Source organism: Physeter macrocephalus, chromosome 14, assembly GCF_002837175.3.
Source record: "Physeter macrocephalus isolate SW-GA chromosome 14, ASM283717v5, whole genome shotgun sequence".
NCBI lineage: Eukaryota > Metazoa > Chordata > Mammalia > Artiodactyla > Physeteridae > Physeter > Physeter macrocephalus.
The window spans coordinates 13,269,017-13,290,190 of NC_041227.1; the positions used below are offsets into that span (position 1 = coordinate 13,269,017).

General features: G+C 47.3%; 1 protein-coding gene across 1 annotated transcript in view; it reads right to left on the minus strand.

Moving 5' to 3' along the window:
- The window catches only part of EYA2 (EYA transcriptional coactivator and phosphatase 2), a 267,714-nt gene that overhangs the window by 16,015 nt on the left and 230,525 nt on the right, over positions 1 to 21,174 (minus strand). The window contains 2 exon segments of the mRNA XM_055090855.1: positions 1,012 to 1,070; positions 20,126 to 20,215. Of these exon segments, the coding sequence (XP_054946830.1) occupies positions 1,012 to 1,070; positions 20,126 to 20,215 (149 nt within the window).

The window sequence follows — 21,174 nt, forward strand, 5'->3', positions numbered from 1 at the left end:
AGAGTGGTTCCCTGGGATGACTTCATGAAAAGGACACAATTAGCCTTGACCTGGGGTTTATTTCCTTCACAAATTAAGCAGTCCTGGCTGGCACTGGAGCCGTGCTCCTTGCCAGGCCTGATGGCAGAAGGGATTTTCTGAATGGCTAATTAAAATGAAGCAGGCGATGCCCAGCTATCACTTCTAATTGTGCTGGGCTTTGAAAAGGCTTGCAGGGCTCAGGAACAGAAACTTTGATTTCTTTTTTTTTTTTTTTTTGAGTAAGTTGGAAGACACACCTAGGAAGCAAACACTAAGTTAAGTTACCACGAATGGCTCACAGGCAAAACGTTATTTGGTCTCATAATATTTTTGATGGGCCTAAAGGCGTTGAATAGTGATAATTTTGATAAGCACAGATTAATAACTAGGGTTCCGTTTTTATAATGGGCAGGTTTGGAACATTCCAGCCACATTCTTCTGAAAGCTGTCTCATTTTGAGCAGTTGGGTACCTTATTTCTGGAATTCATGTCCTAGGAGTGTTTCCCCCTAGAAATCAGACATGCCACTTACTCAAGAAATATTTTTTTTGAGTGTCGACTATATCAATTTTACATTAAATAACGTCTGTATGTTAGTGAGTGCAGTCAAACCTTGGAAAAAGGTTTACCAGACTCTTGATGGTGGTGCTTCTGGGAGACAAAATCAGAGGTGGTGTGTGATATTTGTTTACGATGTGCACGCATTACTTTAGTAAGCAGGGAAAAACCCACAGAGAGATAAACATAAGCAGAATCACAGAGGATCCGCAGAAAGCTCAGCCTCAGTGATTCGAGATGATGTGGAGCAGGCTGCAGGGTGGGGGGCAGGGTTGTGGGTTTTGAGTTCAGAGAAACAGCAGTCCCAGCTCTGGCTGAGGGCAGGCCACCTTGCCCCGATAACCAGCCGTCCCTCCTCTCTGCTTCCTAGGGAAAGGCAAGCTTGATAACCAATCAGAAGGGGCATTTTTGATTGACTCCCCAAATTCCTACCTTAAATCCTGCCCATTGTCATCGGATGAGACATCGTCCACGTGGATCTGGTCACAGTCCTGTAGAGAATTTGGCAAGAAGAGAAAAAGGGAGAAATGTGACTGGTGAAGCTGATGCAGCCTTTAAGAGTTGGTTTCGGGCTTCCCTGGTGGCTCAGTAGTTGAGAGTCCGCCTGCTGATGCAGGGGGCATGAGTTCGAGCCCCGGTCCGGGAAGATCCCACATGCCGTGGAGCGGCTGGGCCCGTGAGCCATGGCCGCTGAGCCTGCGCGTTCGGAGCCTGTGCCCCGCAACGGGAGAGGCCACGACAGTGAGAGGCCCACGTACCGCCAAAAAAAAAAAAAAAAAAAAAAAAAGAGTTGGTTTCATAAGCTGCGGGGTGAAGGAGCACTGGACTGGGAGTCGGAGTCCTGAATTCTAGTCCAAACTTTGCCACTAAAGGTCAGGTGACCTTGGGCTAAGTCTCATCCTCTTTTGCCTCTGGCTGTAAGGGGTGGTGGCGACCGTATAATTTATCATGCAAACCTAGATAATTTTGCAATGTAAAGGGGGCTGCTATCAACGTTACATTAGGAGGACAGGCACAAAATAGGACCTATCTCCCTCTGCACCCAGGTACACTAGGACCCATGGTTACCATGGCCATATGGTGGAAGCCTTTCACTATTCCAAGTGTCTCCTCTGCTTGGAATGCTCTTCTGCTTTCAAGTGCTTAGTGAACCTTGTATTCTTCAAGCATTAGCTTCAGGAGGTACCCCCTGCCCAAGTCCCCCTCTGTGTCCCACAATCTGTGACCATCATTTATCAAGTATTACTATGTGCCAGGCACCATTCCAAGGGTTCGCCATTCAATGGACTCCGATAACATGCTGCTTTCCACCACCCATACATCTCTCAGTTCTCTTTGGAGAAATACCGTAACACATGGGAGTTAAGACTGAGGGGGAGGGATGATGTAGGTGGGCACATGACCCAGGCTCAACCAATCAGAGAGACCCAGGGTCCCTCTGGCCACAGTGACTACTTCAGAGATGAGTGTGTGGCCTCAGCTGGACCAATGAGAACCAGTCCTGGGACTTTGGGGAAAGAGGAGCTCTCCTTTCCCTAGAGCTGCTGGATGGTGAGATTAAGCCTGGGGCTGTTAGAGGAAAGTAGGTTTGGGAGTTGGAGAGAGGGATGAGGCCCTGATCACATTGTTTGCTCCTCTGGATCCAGCCACAACTGAGACAAGGCCACCCTGCCTACTATGGTAGGCTGAATGATAGCCCCCGCAAAACATCCCTGTCCTAATCTCAGGAAACGTATACAGAAAAAGGAACTTTGCAGATGTGGTTAAGTTAAAGATCTTAAGATGGGGAGATTATCCTGGATTTTCCAGGTGGACCCCAGATGTAATTACAAGGGTCCTTGTAAGTAAGAGGCAGAGGGGTACTTGACAACAGAGAGGAGAAGGGAACTGGAGTGAGGTGCTTTGAAGATGAAGGCAGAGGCCACAAGCCAAGAAATACAGGCGGCCACCAGAAGCCGAAAATGGTGAAGAAACATATTCTCCCTTCAAAGCCTCCAGAAGAAACCAGCTCTGCCAACATCTTCAGCCCAGTGAAATTGATTTTGGACATTGATCTCCAGAACTGTGTTGTTTTAAGCCACTAAGTGTGTGGTAATTTGGTACAGCAGCCGTAGGAGACGAATACACGGATTTTTTCCATTTAAGTGAGTGGAGATGGATTTCTCTCAGTTTGCAACCAAGGGGCAAGTGATGCAACAGCCCCCAAGGAAGCCTGTGAACTCTACCTCCATCAGAAAGTCCATTCAGATGATCGGTCCATAAGGCAAAAATCGTGAGCACGCTGTGCCTGCCCCCCGACGGTACTGGTTAGAGCTCAGGCTCTGGAATTGGATCGCCTGGGTAACCACTTGAGCAAGTGACTTAACCACCCCGAATCTCGGAGATCAGTTTGGCAAATAGAGATAATAACAGAACCTGCTTCACAAGGTTGACGAGAGGAGAAGGGTCTGGCTACATAAATGTTAGTTTTGATTATTGTGTTAAGATTTGTAAACATCCACGTTTTGGTTTGCAAGACAATTTCAGGGGGCAGATATCTCCTTCGCAAAGACTGCTAGAGAGAGGAGATGCACGTGGAACTTTGAGCTTGACCTCTGAGAGAAAAACTGGTTGTAACATCTCTGGGCCCTTGATGGGAGGAGAGAAGCTGGGAAAAAAATGGTGTTGTCAACATTTTGAGCAGATCTCTTTTTACACAAGGAAGAGGCTTGAGTTTATCTTTGAGAACAAGAGTTATACTGGGGGATGATGGGACCACCTTCCCTCCATCAGTTTTTAAAGATACACAGAGGTAACTTAGTTGTTATGGAGATGCGGGGGTAGAGCAGGTGGGGACAGTGGCATTTGGGGCAGCCTGGGCTGCTTTGTGGGGATCAAGGTTGGAACCTGGAAGAAGGGGTGGTGTGCCCGCTGATCCCTCTCTGGCCCCCCTGAATGAGCTTTGGACTGGAAGGTGGCTTGCTGGATCCTCTGGATTGGAAAGAGGTTTGTTTCCAGAGTCCCTGGCACACTTTGCCCACAGCTCTGTGGCAGTGACAAAGTAGGACTCAGGGTCCTGCTGCACGGCACCTCACGTGTCTGTGGGCCTGGCACAGCACCCGGGCGTGGGCAACGGTGTGCTCTGACAGGTCTGAGAGCAGGGAGGCCTACCCAGAGGCTTCCTAGGGGTCAGCCGTGGGCAAATGGTAGCCAGAGCAGAGGGCAAAGAACATGGCAGACGCTCAGTGGTGACCCCAACTGAGAAACTCTTTGGATAGTACTGGAAAAAAACTAGGTGGGGGGCACTGAGTGACCAGACATCTGGTTTACACCGAAACCTTTTCTGCTGTATTCCGTATTTCCTTTCTTTCCATGCACCCAGGATTCTAATGTCTTGGTGGTATAATTGATCCCCCTCCCCGAGAGGGCGTGTCCTTTCCTAAATAGTTGAGCACGATGGTACGGCCCCAACTGGAAGAGTCGATAGTCACATTATCTAATACAGTAGACGTTAGCCACATGTGGTTCTTTATAGTTAGATTCAATTAAAATTAACCAGAATAGAAAATTCAGTTCCTTAGGCCTATTTCAAGTGCTCAATAGTCAAATGGAGCCAATGGCTACCATACTGGATGGTGCACGTTTTCCATCATTGCAGAACATTCTATAGGACAGTGCAGCTCTGGAGGGATAAAGAAACGAGGTTGACAATCTCTCTGCTGTGTTGATAGGTTCAATTAAGGAAGAGCTTGCAAGCTGGCCTGGAGACATATCTCATTTAGCCCAAAATGTGCTTAAAACATTAAAACACTTTTTGGAACAATAGCCATCTCTCTCTCTCCCCCTTTACTCCCTCCCTTCTCGCTCTTCTTGTTGTCCCTCTTTCTCTCTCTAGATTTTCAGCTACTTTGAGAATTTACATGCTCTGGCAATGCAGGGCTTGCATTCTTCTATCCTGAGAATCCTTAGCCTTGACATCCATCTCCACTCCTCTGCAGCCTCTACTGGGTTTTCCTCACTTTACCTTACCTGGTTACTTGGCCCCTGTGGGCATCCTAGTTTGAAACCTCTGATCCAGAGCAATCTCATATACATGGAAGGATCCTAGGGCCAGCAATCCTAACAGGTTAATGAAAACTGTATTTAAAAGCCAGTGCTGACTTTGGAGACACAGGCACTGAGGAAAAATTAATAGATTTCCCCCCAGTCCATTTGCTTTGCCTGAAATTGGAAAAACACCTTCCCGTGGCCCCCAGGCCTTCCCTCAAGCTTGAAAGCTGCTCTGGGGGGTCACCAGGGCTCAGGCCCCTGGGCAGGGTTCCCTGTGCTTTCCCTGATGTCAGGGGAAAGGTATGTGGGGAGGCTCTGTTTTTCTCATTTGCGTGGGGATCGTCGGGGGTGCTAAAGTGTGACAACAGTAGCGATCACATTTCGGGCTTAATAAAATACCATGAAGCTCAGCTAGACGCTACCTCATACTCCACCAGCTGACCTGGATTGAGTTACCCGCTGAGCCAGCACCGAGAAGGGTGGGACAATGCGGAGGACACGAAGATGGGGCTGGGCCCTGGGGGAAGAGGATCATATGCCCCTCAACTGTGCTGCATGGGGGGCAGGCCTCTCAAAGGATGCCAGCTTCTCACGGCCCAGGGTGCTTCTGGCCTCTCTGGAGTCAGAGTGTGACTATCATGGGGGTGGGGGGTCGGAGCGGGACCACCCGCCCAAGACAGAGGATGGGTTCCTGTGGCCTTGGCATTGGTGAGGCGCAGTGGGGCTGAGGAATTGACACTTTCTGACCCAGAGAAACACCTGCAGAGTCTCGTGCAAGGATGTCCAGCATCCCAGTGAGAAACTGCAAACACCTGCAGTTCCCTCGATTGGATCATGGTGGAATGAACTGTGGTATATCCATTCAGGGGAATCCTACCTGGCAGCTCAGAAGAAAGAGGGAGATAGTTATGTTAGCACATGGAAATGTTTCCAAGACATCCTACAGTGCAAAAAGCAGCAGACTGGAGAATGAGACATCCAGTATCACACATGTCGATATTTATAAAAACCAATTAAAAACAAAACAAGGTGTTATATATGAATGTATCCATATACATAAATGGAAATAGAAAGATGTGGATGCTCACACATCCGACTGGGAACAGTAATTCCATCTGGAAAGGCACTGGCGTTGGGTTAGTGGTCAGAGGAGGCTTTAACCTTACTGAAATGCTTTCCTTTTTCCTTCCTTTCTCCCTCTCTCCCTGTTTCCTTCCTCCCCTCCTTCCTTCCTTTACAAGGAGAATATGGACATATATTGCTTTTGAAAAATAAAGTATCTCCATGGGGAGGAGAGGAGAAGGTAGGATCTAATACTGGAGGACAGAGGCCAGCAATATATAGCCTCTGACTGGCTCCCAATATGCCGGGGTCTGTGCTCAGCACTTCACATAGATTAACGGGAATACTACTGTCATTCATCTTAGACAGGAGAAAATGAGGTGAGAGAAGTACAGGAACAGGTCTGTTATGAGCTGAATTGTGTCCCCTCAAAAGATGTTGCAGTCCTAACCCCAGTACCTGGGGATGTGACCTTATTTGGAACTAGGGTCTTCACTGATGATCAAGTTAAGATGGGGTCATGAGGGTGGGCCCTAATCCAGTATGACTGATGTCCTGATAAAAAAGGGAAATCTGGACACAGAGACAGATCTGCACACAGGGAGAACATCATGTGACCGTGAGGGCAGAGGTGGGGTGATAGGTCTACAAGCCAAGGAATGTCTTGGAGAAGGTAGGAGAGAGGGGCAAGGAGCAGATTCTCCCTGAGAGCCTTCAGAAGGAGGCAACCCTGCCGACATCTTGATCTTGAACTTCTGGTCTCAAGACCTGCAGGACAGGAAGTTTCTGTTGTTTAAGTCACCCAGTCTGGGTACTTTGTTACCCCAGAAAACTTCCAAGGCCATTGAATGAGGGTGAGGAGGAGCCCAGTAGGCTGTCTGCCTCCAGAGCCTGTGATTGCAAAGATCCATCCATCCTAAGACTAACTTATAAAAATGCCTTCTGTGGGCCCAGAACAGCATCAGAGGATGCTTGGGTCAAGAGAGGGGAGGTAGGGCTTCCCTGGTGGCGCAGTGGTTGAGAATCCGCCTGCCAATGCAGGGGACACGGGTTCGAGCCCTGGTCTGGGAAGATCCCACATGCCGCGGAGCAACTGGGCCCGTGAGCCACAACTACTGAGCCTGCGCGTCCGGAGCCTGTGCTCCGCAACAAGAGAGGCTGCGATAGTGAGAGGCCCGTGCACGCGCTGCGATGAAGAGTGGCCCCCGCTCGCCGCAACTAGAGAAAGCCCTCGCACAGAAACGAAGACCCAGCGCAGCCAAAAATAAATAAATAAATTTAAATTCATTTAAAAAAAAAAAAAAAGAGAGAGGGGAGGTTTCGCTTCTAACCTGACTCTTGTCCTCAAGGTACTTCTTATGTCCCCGGAAAAGAGAGGCCCCTCTGCTGCTCCCACCATGGTCCAAGCCGTCATTACCTGCCACCTACACCAGAGGGTGGCAAACTATGACCTGGGGGCTAAATCTGGCCTGCCCGCTGTTTGTGTAAATAAAGTTTTACTGGAACACAGCCATGCTCATTCATTTACATACTGTCTAGGGCTGATTTTGTCCTACAACGGGAGAACTGAGTAGTCGAGACAGAGACAGCCTGTGCCGCAGAGCTTAAAATATTTACTCTCTGGCTCCTTACAGAAAAAGTTAACTGAGTCCCGACTCAGACTATTACAGTCACCTCCTCACTCTCCCTACTTGTACCCTGTCTACCCCCCATCTTGCCAGCCTAGTCTCCATCCAGCAGCCAGAGGGATCCTGCTAAACCCTAAGTCAGATCCTGTCCCTCCCCTGCCCCAAACCCCATAATGGCTCCTACCTCCCTACAAGTGAAAACACAGTCCTCACCATGACTTGGGCCCCACTTGACTGCACACCCTCCCACTCATCACTCTCCCCCCACCATCTCCCACCCCTCTCTCACTGCACTGCAGACACAGCAGCCCCTGCTCGTCCTTCAACAACCCTCATGCTCTTGCCCCAGGGCCTTTGCATTTACTGTTCCTTCTGTTTTGAATGCTTTTCCCTTCTCTTTCCATCTATCAAAAGCCTGCGAAGGTTTGTTGATGTCACTGCCTTTGTAAAAACTGCCCCAACTCTATGCCATGTCAGGACAAATGTTTCTGTGCTTCCACACTTTGTAGGGCCTGTAGGGTTAATCTAGGCCTGATATAATGGCCAATTTCTTCTTTCATCTGCTAAACTGGGAAATCCTAAAGGTAGTGCCTTTTTTTTTTTTTTTAACTGTTTTTTGCAAGGTCAGAGAGTACAGCAGTCAAGAGCACAGACTCTGGGATCTGGGTCAAATTCTGACTCTGCTTACTAACAGAATGGACTTGGACAAGGTACTAATCTTCATGACTCTCAACTTCCTTGTCTGTAATTGAGCTATAGAATGGTACTGCCCACATAGGGTTTTGTAAGGACTGAATGAATCAATACAGGTAAAGCATTTTGAAAAGTCCCTCACCCACAGAAAATGCCACATACACGTTTGCCTTAATTATCACTAGTATTACTATTTTGAATTCCATAGGCCCAAACTGAATTGAGTTCACCACTGAAAAAGGTTCATGGATGGTCAGCTCTGCTGATGAAGCAATTTAGAAGCAAAGCAGGACACTGCAGTCTTCAGTCCAAATTCCAAAGACACGTCAGGATGCTACACATTAATGCATCTCAGGAAGCGGGGCGGAAGAGAACTAGGGTAGAGACATTCAGTTTCACACGTCCTTGATGTTGCAGTTGGCCTTCAAATGCCCATCCCTGGGCTCCAGTGCCAGCCCTATTTCCTAGGTGTGTGATCTTGGGAAAGTTACTAGACACCTGTGAGTCTTCAGTTTTTTTTTTTTGTAATAAACTTTTTTGGGCTCTAGAGCGCAGGCTCAGTAGTTGTGGTGCACGGGCTTAGTTGCTCCGTGGCATGTGGGATCTTCCCAGACCAGAGCTCGAACCCGTGTCCCCTGCAATGGCAGGCAGATTCTTAACCACTGTGCCACCAGGGAAGTCCCTGTAATAAACTTTTAATTTTAGAATAGTTTTAGATTTACAGAAAAATTGTGAATACAGTAGAGTGATCCCATATATCCCACACCCAGTTTCTTTTATTGTTAACATCTTATATTCAAATAGTATATTTGTCACAACTAATAAATATCACTATATTATTATTATTATTATTATTTTTTTTTTTTTTTTTGCGGTACGCGGGCCTCTCACTGCTGTGGCCTCTCCCATTGCGGAGCACAGGCTCTGGACGCGCAGGCTCGGCGGCCATGGCTCACGGGCCCAGCCGCTCTGCGGCATGTGGGATCTTCCCGGACCGGGGCACGAACCCGTGTCCCCTGCATTGGCAGGCGGACTCCCAACAACTGCACCACCAGGGAAGCCCACACTATATTATTATTAACTGATGTCAATTCTTTATTAAGTTTTTCTACTGCCATCCTTTTTCTCTGTCAGGATCCCATCTGGGGTACCACATTACATTTTGTCATCTTGTCTCTTTAGGATCTTCTGGGTTGTGATAGTTTCTCAGACTTTCCTTGGTTTTAGTGACAGTTTAAAGGAGTACTAGTCAAGTATTTTGCAGAATGTCTCAACTGGGATTTGTCTGATGTTCTTCTCATGGTTAGACTGTAGTTATGGGTTTTGGTGAGGAAGATCACAGAGGTAAAAGTGCCACTCTCATCACATCACATCACATCAAGGGTACATACTATCAACATGACATCACTGTTGATATTGACCTTGATCACCTGGCTCAGGTAGTGTTCCTCAGGCTTCTCTACTGTAAAGTTACTCTCCCCCCACCGTTCCACTCTTTGGAAGGAAGAAACTATGCAAAGCCCACAGTAAAGGGGAGAGTATCTACATAAATTATTTTGAATTTTTCTGTATGGGAGATTTGTCTGTTCTCCCCCACTTATTTATTCAATCATTTATCTGTGTCAGTATGGACTCATGGGTACTTATTTTACATCTTGGGTTGAATACTATGTTATTTGTTTCAGTACTCAAAGTGTTCCAGCTCTGGCCACTGGGAACCCTTCCAGCCAGCACTTGTGTCCCTTTGACATACCCCATCATCATGGGGTTTTTTGAGCACTTCTTTAGTTTTTGGTACTGTAAGACGCTCCATGTTTATCATGTAACTTCTCTGTCCAAGCCCTAGAATCAGTTACTTCTCCAAGGAGTCCTGGTTCCTTTCGCTGGAAAATGGTGTTTTGAAGCCAAGATCTGGATGCTGGATGTGCTAGTTGCTGCAGGAGTGTCATTGCTTCTGGGCCCTCTTGGGCAACAGACCAAGGTCTCCAGGATTTTTAAAAAATATTTATTTATTTATTTATTTGGTTGTGCGAGGTCTTAGTTGCAGCAGGCAGACTCCTTAGTTGTGGCAGGCTCCTTAGTTGTGGCTCACGGACTCCTTAGTTGTGGTTCGCGGGCTCCTTAGTTGTGGCTTGCCGGCTCCTTAGTTGCGGCATGCATGTGGGATCTAGTCCCCTGGCCAGGGATCGAACCCAGGCCCCCTGCATTGGGAGTGCGGAGTCTTAACCACTGTGCCACCAGGGAAGTCCTGGATTTTTAAAAAATTATGAAACGTGGGTAATGAATCCACTTGCAGCGTCCCATCTTTCATCAGCGATGACAGTGATTTATCCTTTTGTCATGTGCTCGAAGTTCAGATTTAGTTTCAAGGTAACATTAGTCTCCTGAAATGCATGAGAGAGCATCCCACCTTTTCTTTGCTCTGCAGTTTGTGCAGGATGGGATTTTTTTATCCTTTCCTTGAATGTTTGGTGGAACGCTTGTTTAAAACGAGCTGGACCTGGTGCCTTTGTTAGAGCTGTACACCTTTAACTATGATTTCAATTTCTCATGGTCACTGGTTTATTTATTTAAAACATTTCCCCCTGGGTTAATTTTGATAATTTACATCTTTCTGAAAAGGGTCAACTTCATCCAGGTTTTCAAGTTCATTGGAACAATATTGCTCATGGTATTCTCATAATTAAAAAAAAATAAAGAATCTCCCCTGAACCTATAATAATGTCCACCCTTTCATTCTGGATGTTGGTTACTGATCTCTTCTTCTCCCTCTTTTTTCTTCTTGTTCATGCTTGCCAAAGGCTTTCTACCTTAATGATCTTTTCAATTACCAGTTCTTATTAATTTTCCTGGTTTTCTAATAAATGTAATTTAAGGCTGTCTGGATCAGCCTTTGCCTGCACCCCATAGGTTTTGATCCTTAGTATTCTCATCCTTGCTTGTTTCTGAACAGTAAGCCCGGTGACAAATACTCGTCAAAATCCGTCCTGATTATGCTGGTGACAGCCGGGGTTTTCCCAACCTGCTCTGCTGTGGTCTGATCCTATTACTTTTTGTCCTTGGCTGCCTGGAGACACGAATGCAGAAAGGAAATTGTTGACAAATTTGCTTTAGAAAAATGACTCTCATCCAAGCCCAGATGGACTCCCTGCCCACTCCTTCTCCTTCAAGGCAGGTATATTTTAAAAGTGAGAGAGCTTAATGCTGCCTCTGGACTAGCCAGAGAGGGGCCTGCTCCCTGGGAGGGAAACCTGGGCTGTCTTTCTCGTGTTGTTTAAATGTTTAACTTATCTGAAGAGCACTAAACAGGCTGTGGCCTGTGTTGCATTAATGGTCAGTTGGGCAGGATGTCTTGGAGAGCAGCTCAGCACTGACACGGTGAAATATTATTCTCCCTGACAGCTCCTGCAGAACCGTAAATCAGACGTTTAGCCATCAGGCCCAGGTGTCAGGCAGGCAGCCACGGCCTGCCCAGATTCCAGCCACTTCTGAGTCCCTCCAGCATGATCCTTCCCAAAGCTCTGGCAGCATCTTGAAACGCTCCCCCTCCAACCCACCCTCCAGCCTGGCCACGCCTGATTCGGGCCAGGGATACCTTCTGTCAAAACCTTTAGGTTGATCTCGTTTCTTATGAAGGACTCTTTTCTTCCATCCACTCTGTGGACCCGTATTCCTTCTCCAATTCACTGTTCATCTCAAAACTGTATCTTTGGGACTTCCCTGGTGGTGCAGCGGTTAAGAATCCACCTGCCAATGCAGGGGACACGGGTTCCATCCGTGGTCTGGGAAGATCCCACATGCCGCGGAGCAACTAAGCCCGTGCGCCACAACTACTGAGCCTGCGCTCTAGAGCCCGTGAGCCACAACTACTGCACCTGCGCGCCTAGAGCCCATGCTCCACAACAAGAGAAGTCACCACAATGAGAAGCCCGCACACTGCAACGAAGAGGAGCCCCTGCTTGGGGCAACTAGAGAAAGCCCGCGCACAGCAACTAAGACCCAACGCAGCAATAAATAAATAAATAAATAAATAAATAAATGTATCTTCCGTGAAAGATAAACGTCCCAGCCTAGAAGTCAGCTTGGCCTGGGATCAGATCTCCACTCTACTCTTACTAGCTCTGTAACCCGTGAAAAATGACCTCCCTGGGCTTCATTCTTCATATGTAAAATAGAGATTTAAAAAAAAAAATCTCCCTTTCCATGGTAGTTGTGAGATTTCAGTGAGAAAATGCACGTGTGATGCTTGGCACAGGGTAAGAGCTCAATACGTGTCAGCCCTGGTTAAGTTAACCTCTCCGTGGCTCAGTTTTCCCATCTCTGAAATGGGGATACGTAACAGTATCTACCTTCCGTGACTGTTGGAAATGTTAAATGAAGGCATGCAGGTGAGCCCTTCGGGCACTGCCTGGCACACAGTGAGCTCTCAGTACATGTCAGCTGTCGCTGTGATTGGGTTTATTATTCTCACCTGTGCCCCCCACTCGGCTCCAACCTCAGTCCACATCCTTCTTTCTAGAAATGCATTCAGATCCTTTGTTTATTGCTTTGTTCCCCTTGCAGGGGGGAAGAGAAGGTGCCGTAGTAGTTTAGTGTGGTTTAGGTTGCTGTTATTTGTGTGACTTTTGTTTTGCATATACGATGTGAAGATGACATGATAATTCACGGAGGAGTTTTTCATCTTTGTCTTCTTCGTTTACACTGGGAGTTTCTCCTCCTCTTGCTGTCAGACCTTGCTCATCTTCCTCCAGGCTTCCTGGCTGCACCAATCCTCCCTGCTCTCCTTTTCCCTTTGAACCCACTGTCTACAGCACTGTACAGTCTAGATTTCCTGTTGGGAATCTTCTTTCTCAGCCAGATGGCAATCGTTCTCCTGGGGGAGGCAGCACAGCACAGTGGATAAGTGCAAGGGCCCTGGAGCCAGGCTGCCTGGGTCTGAATACTGCCACTGCCAACTGTGTGACTTTGGGCTGTTCGCTTAACCTCTCTGTGCCTCAGTTTCTTCATTTGTAAAATGGGTGTTATGGACTGAGTGTTTGTGTCCTCCCCAAATTCATATGTGGAAGCACAAACACTCAGGTGGCTGTATTTGGAGAGGGGGCCTCTAAGGAAGTAATTAAGGTTATGTGAGGTCATAGGGTGGTGCCCTGATCTGATAGGATTAGTGTTCTAATAAAAAGAGACAGCAGAGCTGGCTAGCACATGCTTTTTCTCTCCCTTTCTCTCTCCCTCTCCTTGTACACACACTGAGGAAAGGCCATGTGGAGACATAGTGAGAAGGTGGCCTCTACAAGCCAGGAAGAGAGCTCTCACCAGAAACCACACTTGCCAGCCCCTTAATCTGGGACTTCTAGCCTCTAGAATGGTAAGAAAATTAATTTCTGTTGTGTTAAGCCATACAGTCTGTGATGTTTTGTTATGGGAGCCGGAGCAGACTGAGACAATAGGGATAATAATAGTGAAGATTAAACAAGTTAATACATGTAAACTGCACAAAGCAGTGCCTGGTACCTGGTAAGTACTCAGTAAATGATGTCAGCTGTGATTACTGTTACTTTTTTTTTGGTACTCAGGCCTCTCTCCGTTGTGGCCTCTCCTGCTACAGAGCACAGGCTCCGGACGCGCAGGCTCAGTGGCCATGGCTCACGGGCCCAGCCGCTCCGCGGCATGTGGGATCTTCCCGGACCGGGGCACGAACCCTTGTCCCCTGCATCGGCAGGCGGATTCTCAACCACTGCGCCACCAGGGAAGCCCCTTTCAAGTGGTTTTGACTGTGACCTTCCGTAAGAGACACATTTTCTATCACACAGAGATTTAAATTACTGAAACATAATTGATATCACTAATACAATTTCTGAAACAATTTTCACCACTACTATTTGTGATGCACCCTATCATACCCCTTTCAATCAACTTTCCTTTTTAAATGTTTAAAACCGTAGCTTCTAATTATTAGGGAAACATAAACTACAATGAGGTATCACCTCACACTGGTCAGAGTGGCCGTCATTAAAGAGTCTACAAATAACAAATGCTGGAGAGGGTGTGGAAAAGGGAACACTCCTACACTGTTGGTGGGACTGTAAATTGGTGCAGCCATGATGGAGAACAGTATGGAGGTTCCTTAAAAAACTAAAAATTGAGCTGCCATATGATCCAGCAATCCCACTCCTGAGCATGTATCGGAGAAAACTCTTAATTTGAAAAGACACATGCACCCCAATGTTCACTGCAGCACTATTTACAACAGCCAAGACATGGAAGCAACCTAAGTGTCCATCAACAGATGAATGGATAAAGAAGATGTGGTACATATATACAATGGAATACTACTCAGCCATAAAAAAGAATGAAATAATGACATGGTGCAGCAACATGGGTGGACCTAGAGATTATCACACTAAGTGAAGTAAGTCAGACACAGAAGGACAAATACCATATGATATCACTTATACGTGGAATCTAAAATATGACACAAATGAACCTATTGACAAAAGAGAAACAGACTCACAGACATATTGATAGAAAACAAACACGTAGTCACCAAAGGGGAAAGAGGGGGATAAATTAGGAGTTTGGGATTAACAGATACCCACCACTATATATAAATTAAACAACAAGGATTTATGTATAGCACAGGGAACTATATTCAATATCCTGTAATAAACCATAATGGAAAAGAATATGAAAAAAAAATATGTATAACTGAATCACTCTGCTGTACACCAGAAACTAACACAACATTGTGAATCAACTATACTTCAATAAAACAAACGAAAAAATAAAACCTTAGTTTCATCCTAAGCAATATCACCTATGAAATCACTTGCATAATGTGCTAGTCATTTTCCCCCTAAAACACTAATAAGAGAAAAACTGTAAGTTTAACAATAAAAAAATTTTTTTTCAAGTAAAAGCAAGTTACATAAAGCCTGGATTGTGCTGTACGCTAGGTGATCCATAAATACTGTGCAGCTGATTGACTACTCTCAAGGGCTTGGTGCAGTGTTTCTCAACGGGGTGCCCCTGGCATTTTGTGTAGAATGATTCCTCGTTGTACAAGGCTGTACAAAGTACTGGGTTATGTGGCATCTCTGGCCCCGACTGCTAGGGGCCAACAGTTCTTCCCCTTCGTGTGATAACCCACACTTCCCTCCCATTTCCAAACTCACCCTCCCCCACTTGACGATAATGAGGTTGCAGACATCGAGAGAGCCTGCTCTCTGAGAACGAGGGAAGACGGGAAAGCAAGGACGCGGCCGTCCCTCGCCTGAATCTGCCCTGCTTTCCCCCACTCACCTCTTCACGCAGGGGCCACGAGGATGGATGGCATCGCCTCCCCCGCTGCACACTGAGCCCCGAAATCAAACCCAAGAGGACTGTGCTCCCGGGCACCTCCACTCAGCCGGGTCCGGCCTGGCTTTGGCAGTGGCACATGCGCAGTTCAGGGAGCCCGAGGATGCTTTCATGAGCTCCCAAGCGGCAGGTGTGTGAATTTCAATCAAACCTCCACCCTTCCTCCACAACCCAGCTGACATTTCAGATGAGGGTCCTCTGCCCTGGATTTTACTGCAAATGAAGTAGCTCTCGCACAAAGGCAAGTTGGCCGGGTAATTGTCAATATTTATGCCCAAACTCCAGCACCTTGCTGTCATTTAGGGCTAGGTTGCTCACCACTGTCATAATCTTTGCCCTCTCTCTGCATTACATGTATTGTTAATGAATTATGGTAAAATCGGGGATTGGGCAACCTAGTTACCTTTTCTAGCTCATCATACAATAAACATACAATGATTTAAATTAAACAGTTTGCCCCTGTACCACGTAAACCCCCCTTGCACAGTCCCAGTGGCACATGCAGCCCTCTGGTGGGGAGGCCCATCTCTTGGGCATGTACCGTGTGCCAACCGTGTGCCAGGCTCTCTGCTGACTGCTTCCGTGTATCTCCCATCATCCTGACGACCCTGGAAGTTAGGGGCTTTTCTTCTACCCATTTAGCAGATGAGGAAACTGAGGTTCAAGGAGGTGGAGTGACTTGCACAGGTCACACAGCCAGGAGGTGGTGGAGCCAGGACTCAAAGGCAGACTGAACTGATTAGCAGACACTTGCCATAAACTCTGGACACACATCCCTGAAGTCCTGAGATACAGCTGAACTTGGCACCTACTTTGTCTCTGACACCTACTTGGCACCTACTTTGTCCTCCTCATGGAATCCCTGCCCCATGAGCACTTTCACCTTTCAGTCCAGGAACCGATGTAATGCAAACACCTGCTTCCTCCACTGCCCGCTTTGGTCTGTTCTCCACCCGGCAGCCAGAGGGAGCCTCTGAACGGTGAGTCAGGTCACGTTGCTCCCCCTCTCTAAATCCTCCAATAGCTTCTGGTCACTGTTAGAACGTTACCCAGAGCCTTATGGTGGCCCAGAGGCCCCAAGTGAGTTGTCTCCCCTCCCGCAAACTGCCCTCCACAGCCCTTCCTGCTCTTTTGCTCTAGCTGCACTGGGCTCTCCTTCCTATTCCTGGAACTTGCCAACTCTGACCACGCCCCAGGGCCTCTGCACTGCTGTTCTCTCTGTCTGCACTCTCTGCCTAGATGCCCACGTGGTCCTCTCCCTTACCTCCTTCAGGTCTCTGCTCCAGTGTCACAGAAGCCTTACCTGGTTTTACCAAGGAAAACAGTCCCTGGGACCATCTCCTCTGGCTCTGCTGGCCTCTCTTTGGAGCACTTTATCTGACATTTTATATTCAATTGTTTATGGTCTGCTTCCCCAACTGGAAGGTCAATGCCTCCAGGGTGGGGGAATCTTACTGTGTTTTTTTTTGTTTGTTTTTTTGACACTGAATCCACAGCACTTAGAGCAGGGCCTGGTGAATGCTAAACTCTCCATAAATCGCTGCTGCTTGTGGAAGCTGATCTCCTTTTTTAGAGATGGCACTGCAGGCTCAGAGCAGAAGGGGATCTGACTTTGTTCCCTAAACCCCATCATCTGACCATCCATGCAGGAGCCAGGCTCCAGCCCCGAAGGGCCTCCCTGGGGAGCCCCACCGGGTTGCCCTTCAGATTTTGACGGGGGCTCCCTGCACCAGCAAGCAATATGTTTTCACTTGTGTCTTAACTTCTGCATCGTATAACATGGTTTCAATTCTGCTGAGGTGCCCTCGGGGCTTCTGGCACTGGGGACATTTTGGAAAAAAATGTAGAGAATAAAAACAAACTGGCTTCCCTGAGTAGCTCCAGCTGGTAATTAAGATCCTTTTCCAAGAGGTGCGACTTTGACTTTGGGGTCAGCGAAGAACAGCAGAGGGGCAAGGTTCTGAAGACATGGGCCTGAACACACACCAGTCCAAAGAATACCTGGCTCTGAGCCTCAGGTTCAACAAGACGGACACAGTGCTTACTATGTGTCTACCACCTTCGCTGCGTGAAAGCTTCAAACTTGCTTATCTGCCTGTCGATGTGGTGTTTCACTGGGGTGTCCCAGACACCTCCGACCTCACGTGCCCACCACAGAAGGATGGATTCTCCCATCTTCCGTGTGTTGCCCATCACAGAGAACAGCACCATCACCCAGGTCAGGTCAAGCCCAGGAGCCCCTCTTGGCTCCTCTCTCCTCTCATCCCCCACGTCCAACCCGTCAGCAAGGCCTCTCAGCTTTCCTGCCATTCTTCCGGAGCCCACGTCTTCTTCCCATCTTGATCCAACCCATTTTTCATCTTTTGCTTGGAAGTATCTCTTTCCTGGTCCCCCTGCCTCTACCTTTCCCGTCCTACTGCCTGATCTCCATGCAGCAACCAGAGTGGTCATTTTAAAACATAAATCAGGTCATGTGGATCTTCCCGTTTCATGCTCCCTGGCCCCATGGTTGTCCAACTCTGATGTCTATGGTTCGTGTCTGGCTCACGCCTCCCTCTCAGGACTCACCCATCCCAGCCGCCCCCCTGCTTTCACTCACTCACTGCACTCACCTGTCCTTCTTGCCGATCCTTGACGATGTCACACTAGTTCTCACCTCAGGGCCTTTGCACCTGCTGATCCCACCTCCCTTGGCCTCCACCTGGCTGGCTCCTGTCATCATTCAGGCCTTGGCTCAAGCGCCACGTCCTCGAGATGCCTTCCCTGACCCCCTCGAGAATGCTGTTCCCCTACCCTACTCCCTCACCCCCAGCACTCACTATCACATCTGATTGTTTTATTTTCTTCACGTCCTTTTCACTACCACAAGCATGCTTGTTTATGGATTTGTTTGGTTATTTACTGCCTGGTCCCTGGGGATTTAGGGTGAATCAGACAGACGTGGTCCCTCCTCGCACAAAAGTGGCATTCTAAGCAGGAGACGGGGAAACACTACATCTACCCTGGACTTTTCAGCTACAAGGGCCAATAATTTCCATTTTTTGCTAAAGCAAGTTGGGTTTTGCTATGTGCAATCAGCTGAGTCTTTACTACATTAGGCTCCATAATACTTGCTGAATTCAATTGCCATGTTTTTTTTTTTTAATTTAAAAATTTAACTTTAAGTTCTCTCTCTCTCTCTTTTTTCCCCCCAAGACATAAGAGGACTTTGTAAAGGGAGCTTGCACATTGCTTTTGGCTAAAGAGATAGTTTTGGGCCTTGATGCTACTGGCATCCTCCACTACTCGAAAGCTTTCTTTCTCAGCAAGTTGTTTTTTTTTTTAATATTTAGTTATTTATTTAGGCTGTGCTGGGCCTTAGTTGTGGCATGCAGACTCCTGGTTGCGGCATGCATGCAGGATCTAGTTCCCTGACTAGGGATTGAACCCCGGCCCCCTGCATTGGGAGCATGGAGTCTTACCCACTGGACCACCAGGGAAGTCCCCTTCCTCAGCAAGCTTCTATCTCAATCCTCTCTTTGAAAAAGACGTTGGGCAGAGAGCATCAATCTCATTTCATAGATGGGAGGACTGAGGCCCAAACGGCTTGCTGAGACTGGACGGAACACAAGATCGATCATTTCAGCAAGGATTTCCCTTTCTGGAACTCTAGGACTGCAGACTGGGAAGGAAACTCTGTATCCTTTCCTGACAATAAATGAGTAATGCTCTCAGTTAGCCAGGACAGATTTGGAATTTATAGCCTTCATATTACTACTTCACAGTTGAGTACCCAGGGATTTTCCAGATTCTAAGAAAAAAATATTCCTACTAGGATAAATAGAATTGTTCTTTTACATGCAGTCTTATTTTAGGTTGCCTTTATTTTTCAATCTGTTAAACCAATAATGAGAATATAATTTACAAAGCTAGAAGACTCCCACATTAATCCTCTTATCAACCAAAAAAACTTTCCTCACCTTGGAGAAAGCTGCTTGCTCTTTCATTAGGGGTAAGTAGTGCACTGCATTTCCCTCCTTGCCTTGTCTACCAGGAAACTCAGAGAGACTCAACTGCTGTAGTTAGCCTGAGCCAGATTTTTTCTGGTACAATGCCTCACCCTTATTCATTACATGGCTTTCAATTCCTTTGCCTTTGCTTTAGTAGCTCTATTTTAAATATGTTTTCTATTTGAAATTCTTCCCCAATCTTTCTGACTCAGGCTGGGTATAAACAAACGAATTACATTTATTTCTGAAGCTGCTCTGCCCCTTTTCCTATCTCCCTGCTGCTTGCTTAGGGGCTCAGGAGCAGATACTTGAATCCGCGCGGCCCCACTACTCTCTCTCTCTCTCTGTAAAACATGTTTTCAGGAGAATGTAAATTGTTTTTAAAAGCTTCCATCCTGGCCCACTGCTAATTATTCCTGACCCAGGAGGATCTGTACTAATTTGCCTTAATAAACTTTATTAAATAGCAAATTTCAGGAGGAAGAAACTACGCAGCCTTGATTGGATTAGTAAAACTGCCAGTGGACATCACCACTAGAGCAGAGAGAAAAGCCCATTAACCGTAGAGAGGGAAGGTGGGGAGAGAATCCAGTCAAGTGTGTTTCCAATAAGCCATGGCTGGCCACAGTTTTGTGCCTTCTTGGGGGTGGTGAGCAAAATTTTCTAGCCTCCAAACGAAAAAGGAAACAAAAAGGAAAAAGAAAAGGCAGTGGCTCTGCCCCCAGAACAGATGCAGGTGATTAAATACAGCGACTATGGAATGAAATGAGCAATCAAGCAATTCCAAACCTCCAGGTCATTGAAGAACAGATGTGTATCTGCGAGGTTGAAGATCATTTCTTCCATCATGAGGCCGATGCGCACGGACGCCGTGGTGTCCTGTTAGGAAGAAGCAGAGAAAAGCGCAAGTAAGTGGAGTCATTGCCGTCTCAGCCTCCTCTCCTCCGGCCCACTCCTGAATGGCGGATCCGGTCTGTCCTCATCTGCGCGGCTAGCACACGGCCTAAGACGTGTCTCCGGGTGGGGTCAGGGTGATAATGTTGCACAGCTTCTGAGATTTCACTTCTACTTTTTCATCATTTCTATCTACCCTCGTCAGTGTTTAAATCTCCCCCCACAAATATGCCCCTGGAATGGCAACTGTGTTCAGTGTTGCAAGAACCAGAAATGGCTGTAGGAAAGGAGAGCCTCTTGGAGAATGTGTGTTTCCAGGGAGGCCTGAGAGATTTCAGGGAAAGCAGTATAAACTATGTATAAACTACTGGGAGAGCTGGGATGTTGGTTCTCTCCTTACAACGATCAATGATCAATTGATCGCTCTATGGCTATAAGCCCTCCTCCTCCGGCTATTTAAAAAAACACTTTTATCTAACAAGAGAGGATTAACTACGGAAACAAACATATAAACAAAACCCACTGTTGGGGACTTCCCTGGTGGTGCAGTGGTTGAGAATCTGCCTGCCAGTGTAGGGGACCCAGGTTCGATCCGTTGTCCAGGAAGATTCCACATGTCGCAGAGCAACTAAGCCCGTGTGCCACAACTACCGAGCCTGCGGGCCACAACTACTGAGCCCATGCACCGTAACTACTGAAGCCCACGTGCCTAGAGCCCGGGCTCCACAACAAGTGAAGCCACCGTAATGAGACGCCCACACACTGCATCAAAAAGTAGCCCCCGCTGTCTGCAACTAGAGAAAGCCTGCGTGCAGCAATGAAGACCCAATGCAGCCAAACCAAACCAAACAAAGAAACCCACTGTAGTACATCCATACCCGGGAAAATGAGGCAGCCATTAAAAAAATGGAGTAATGCTAGAACTCCTGACATGAAAGAATCAT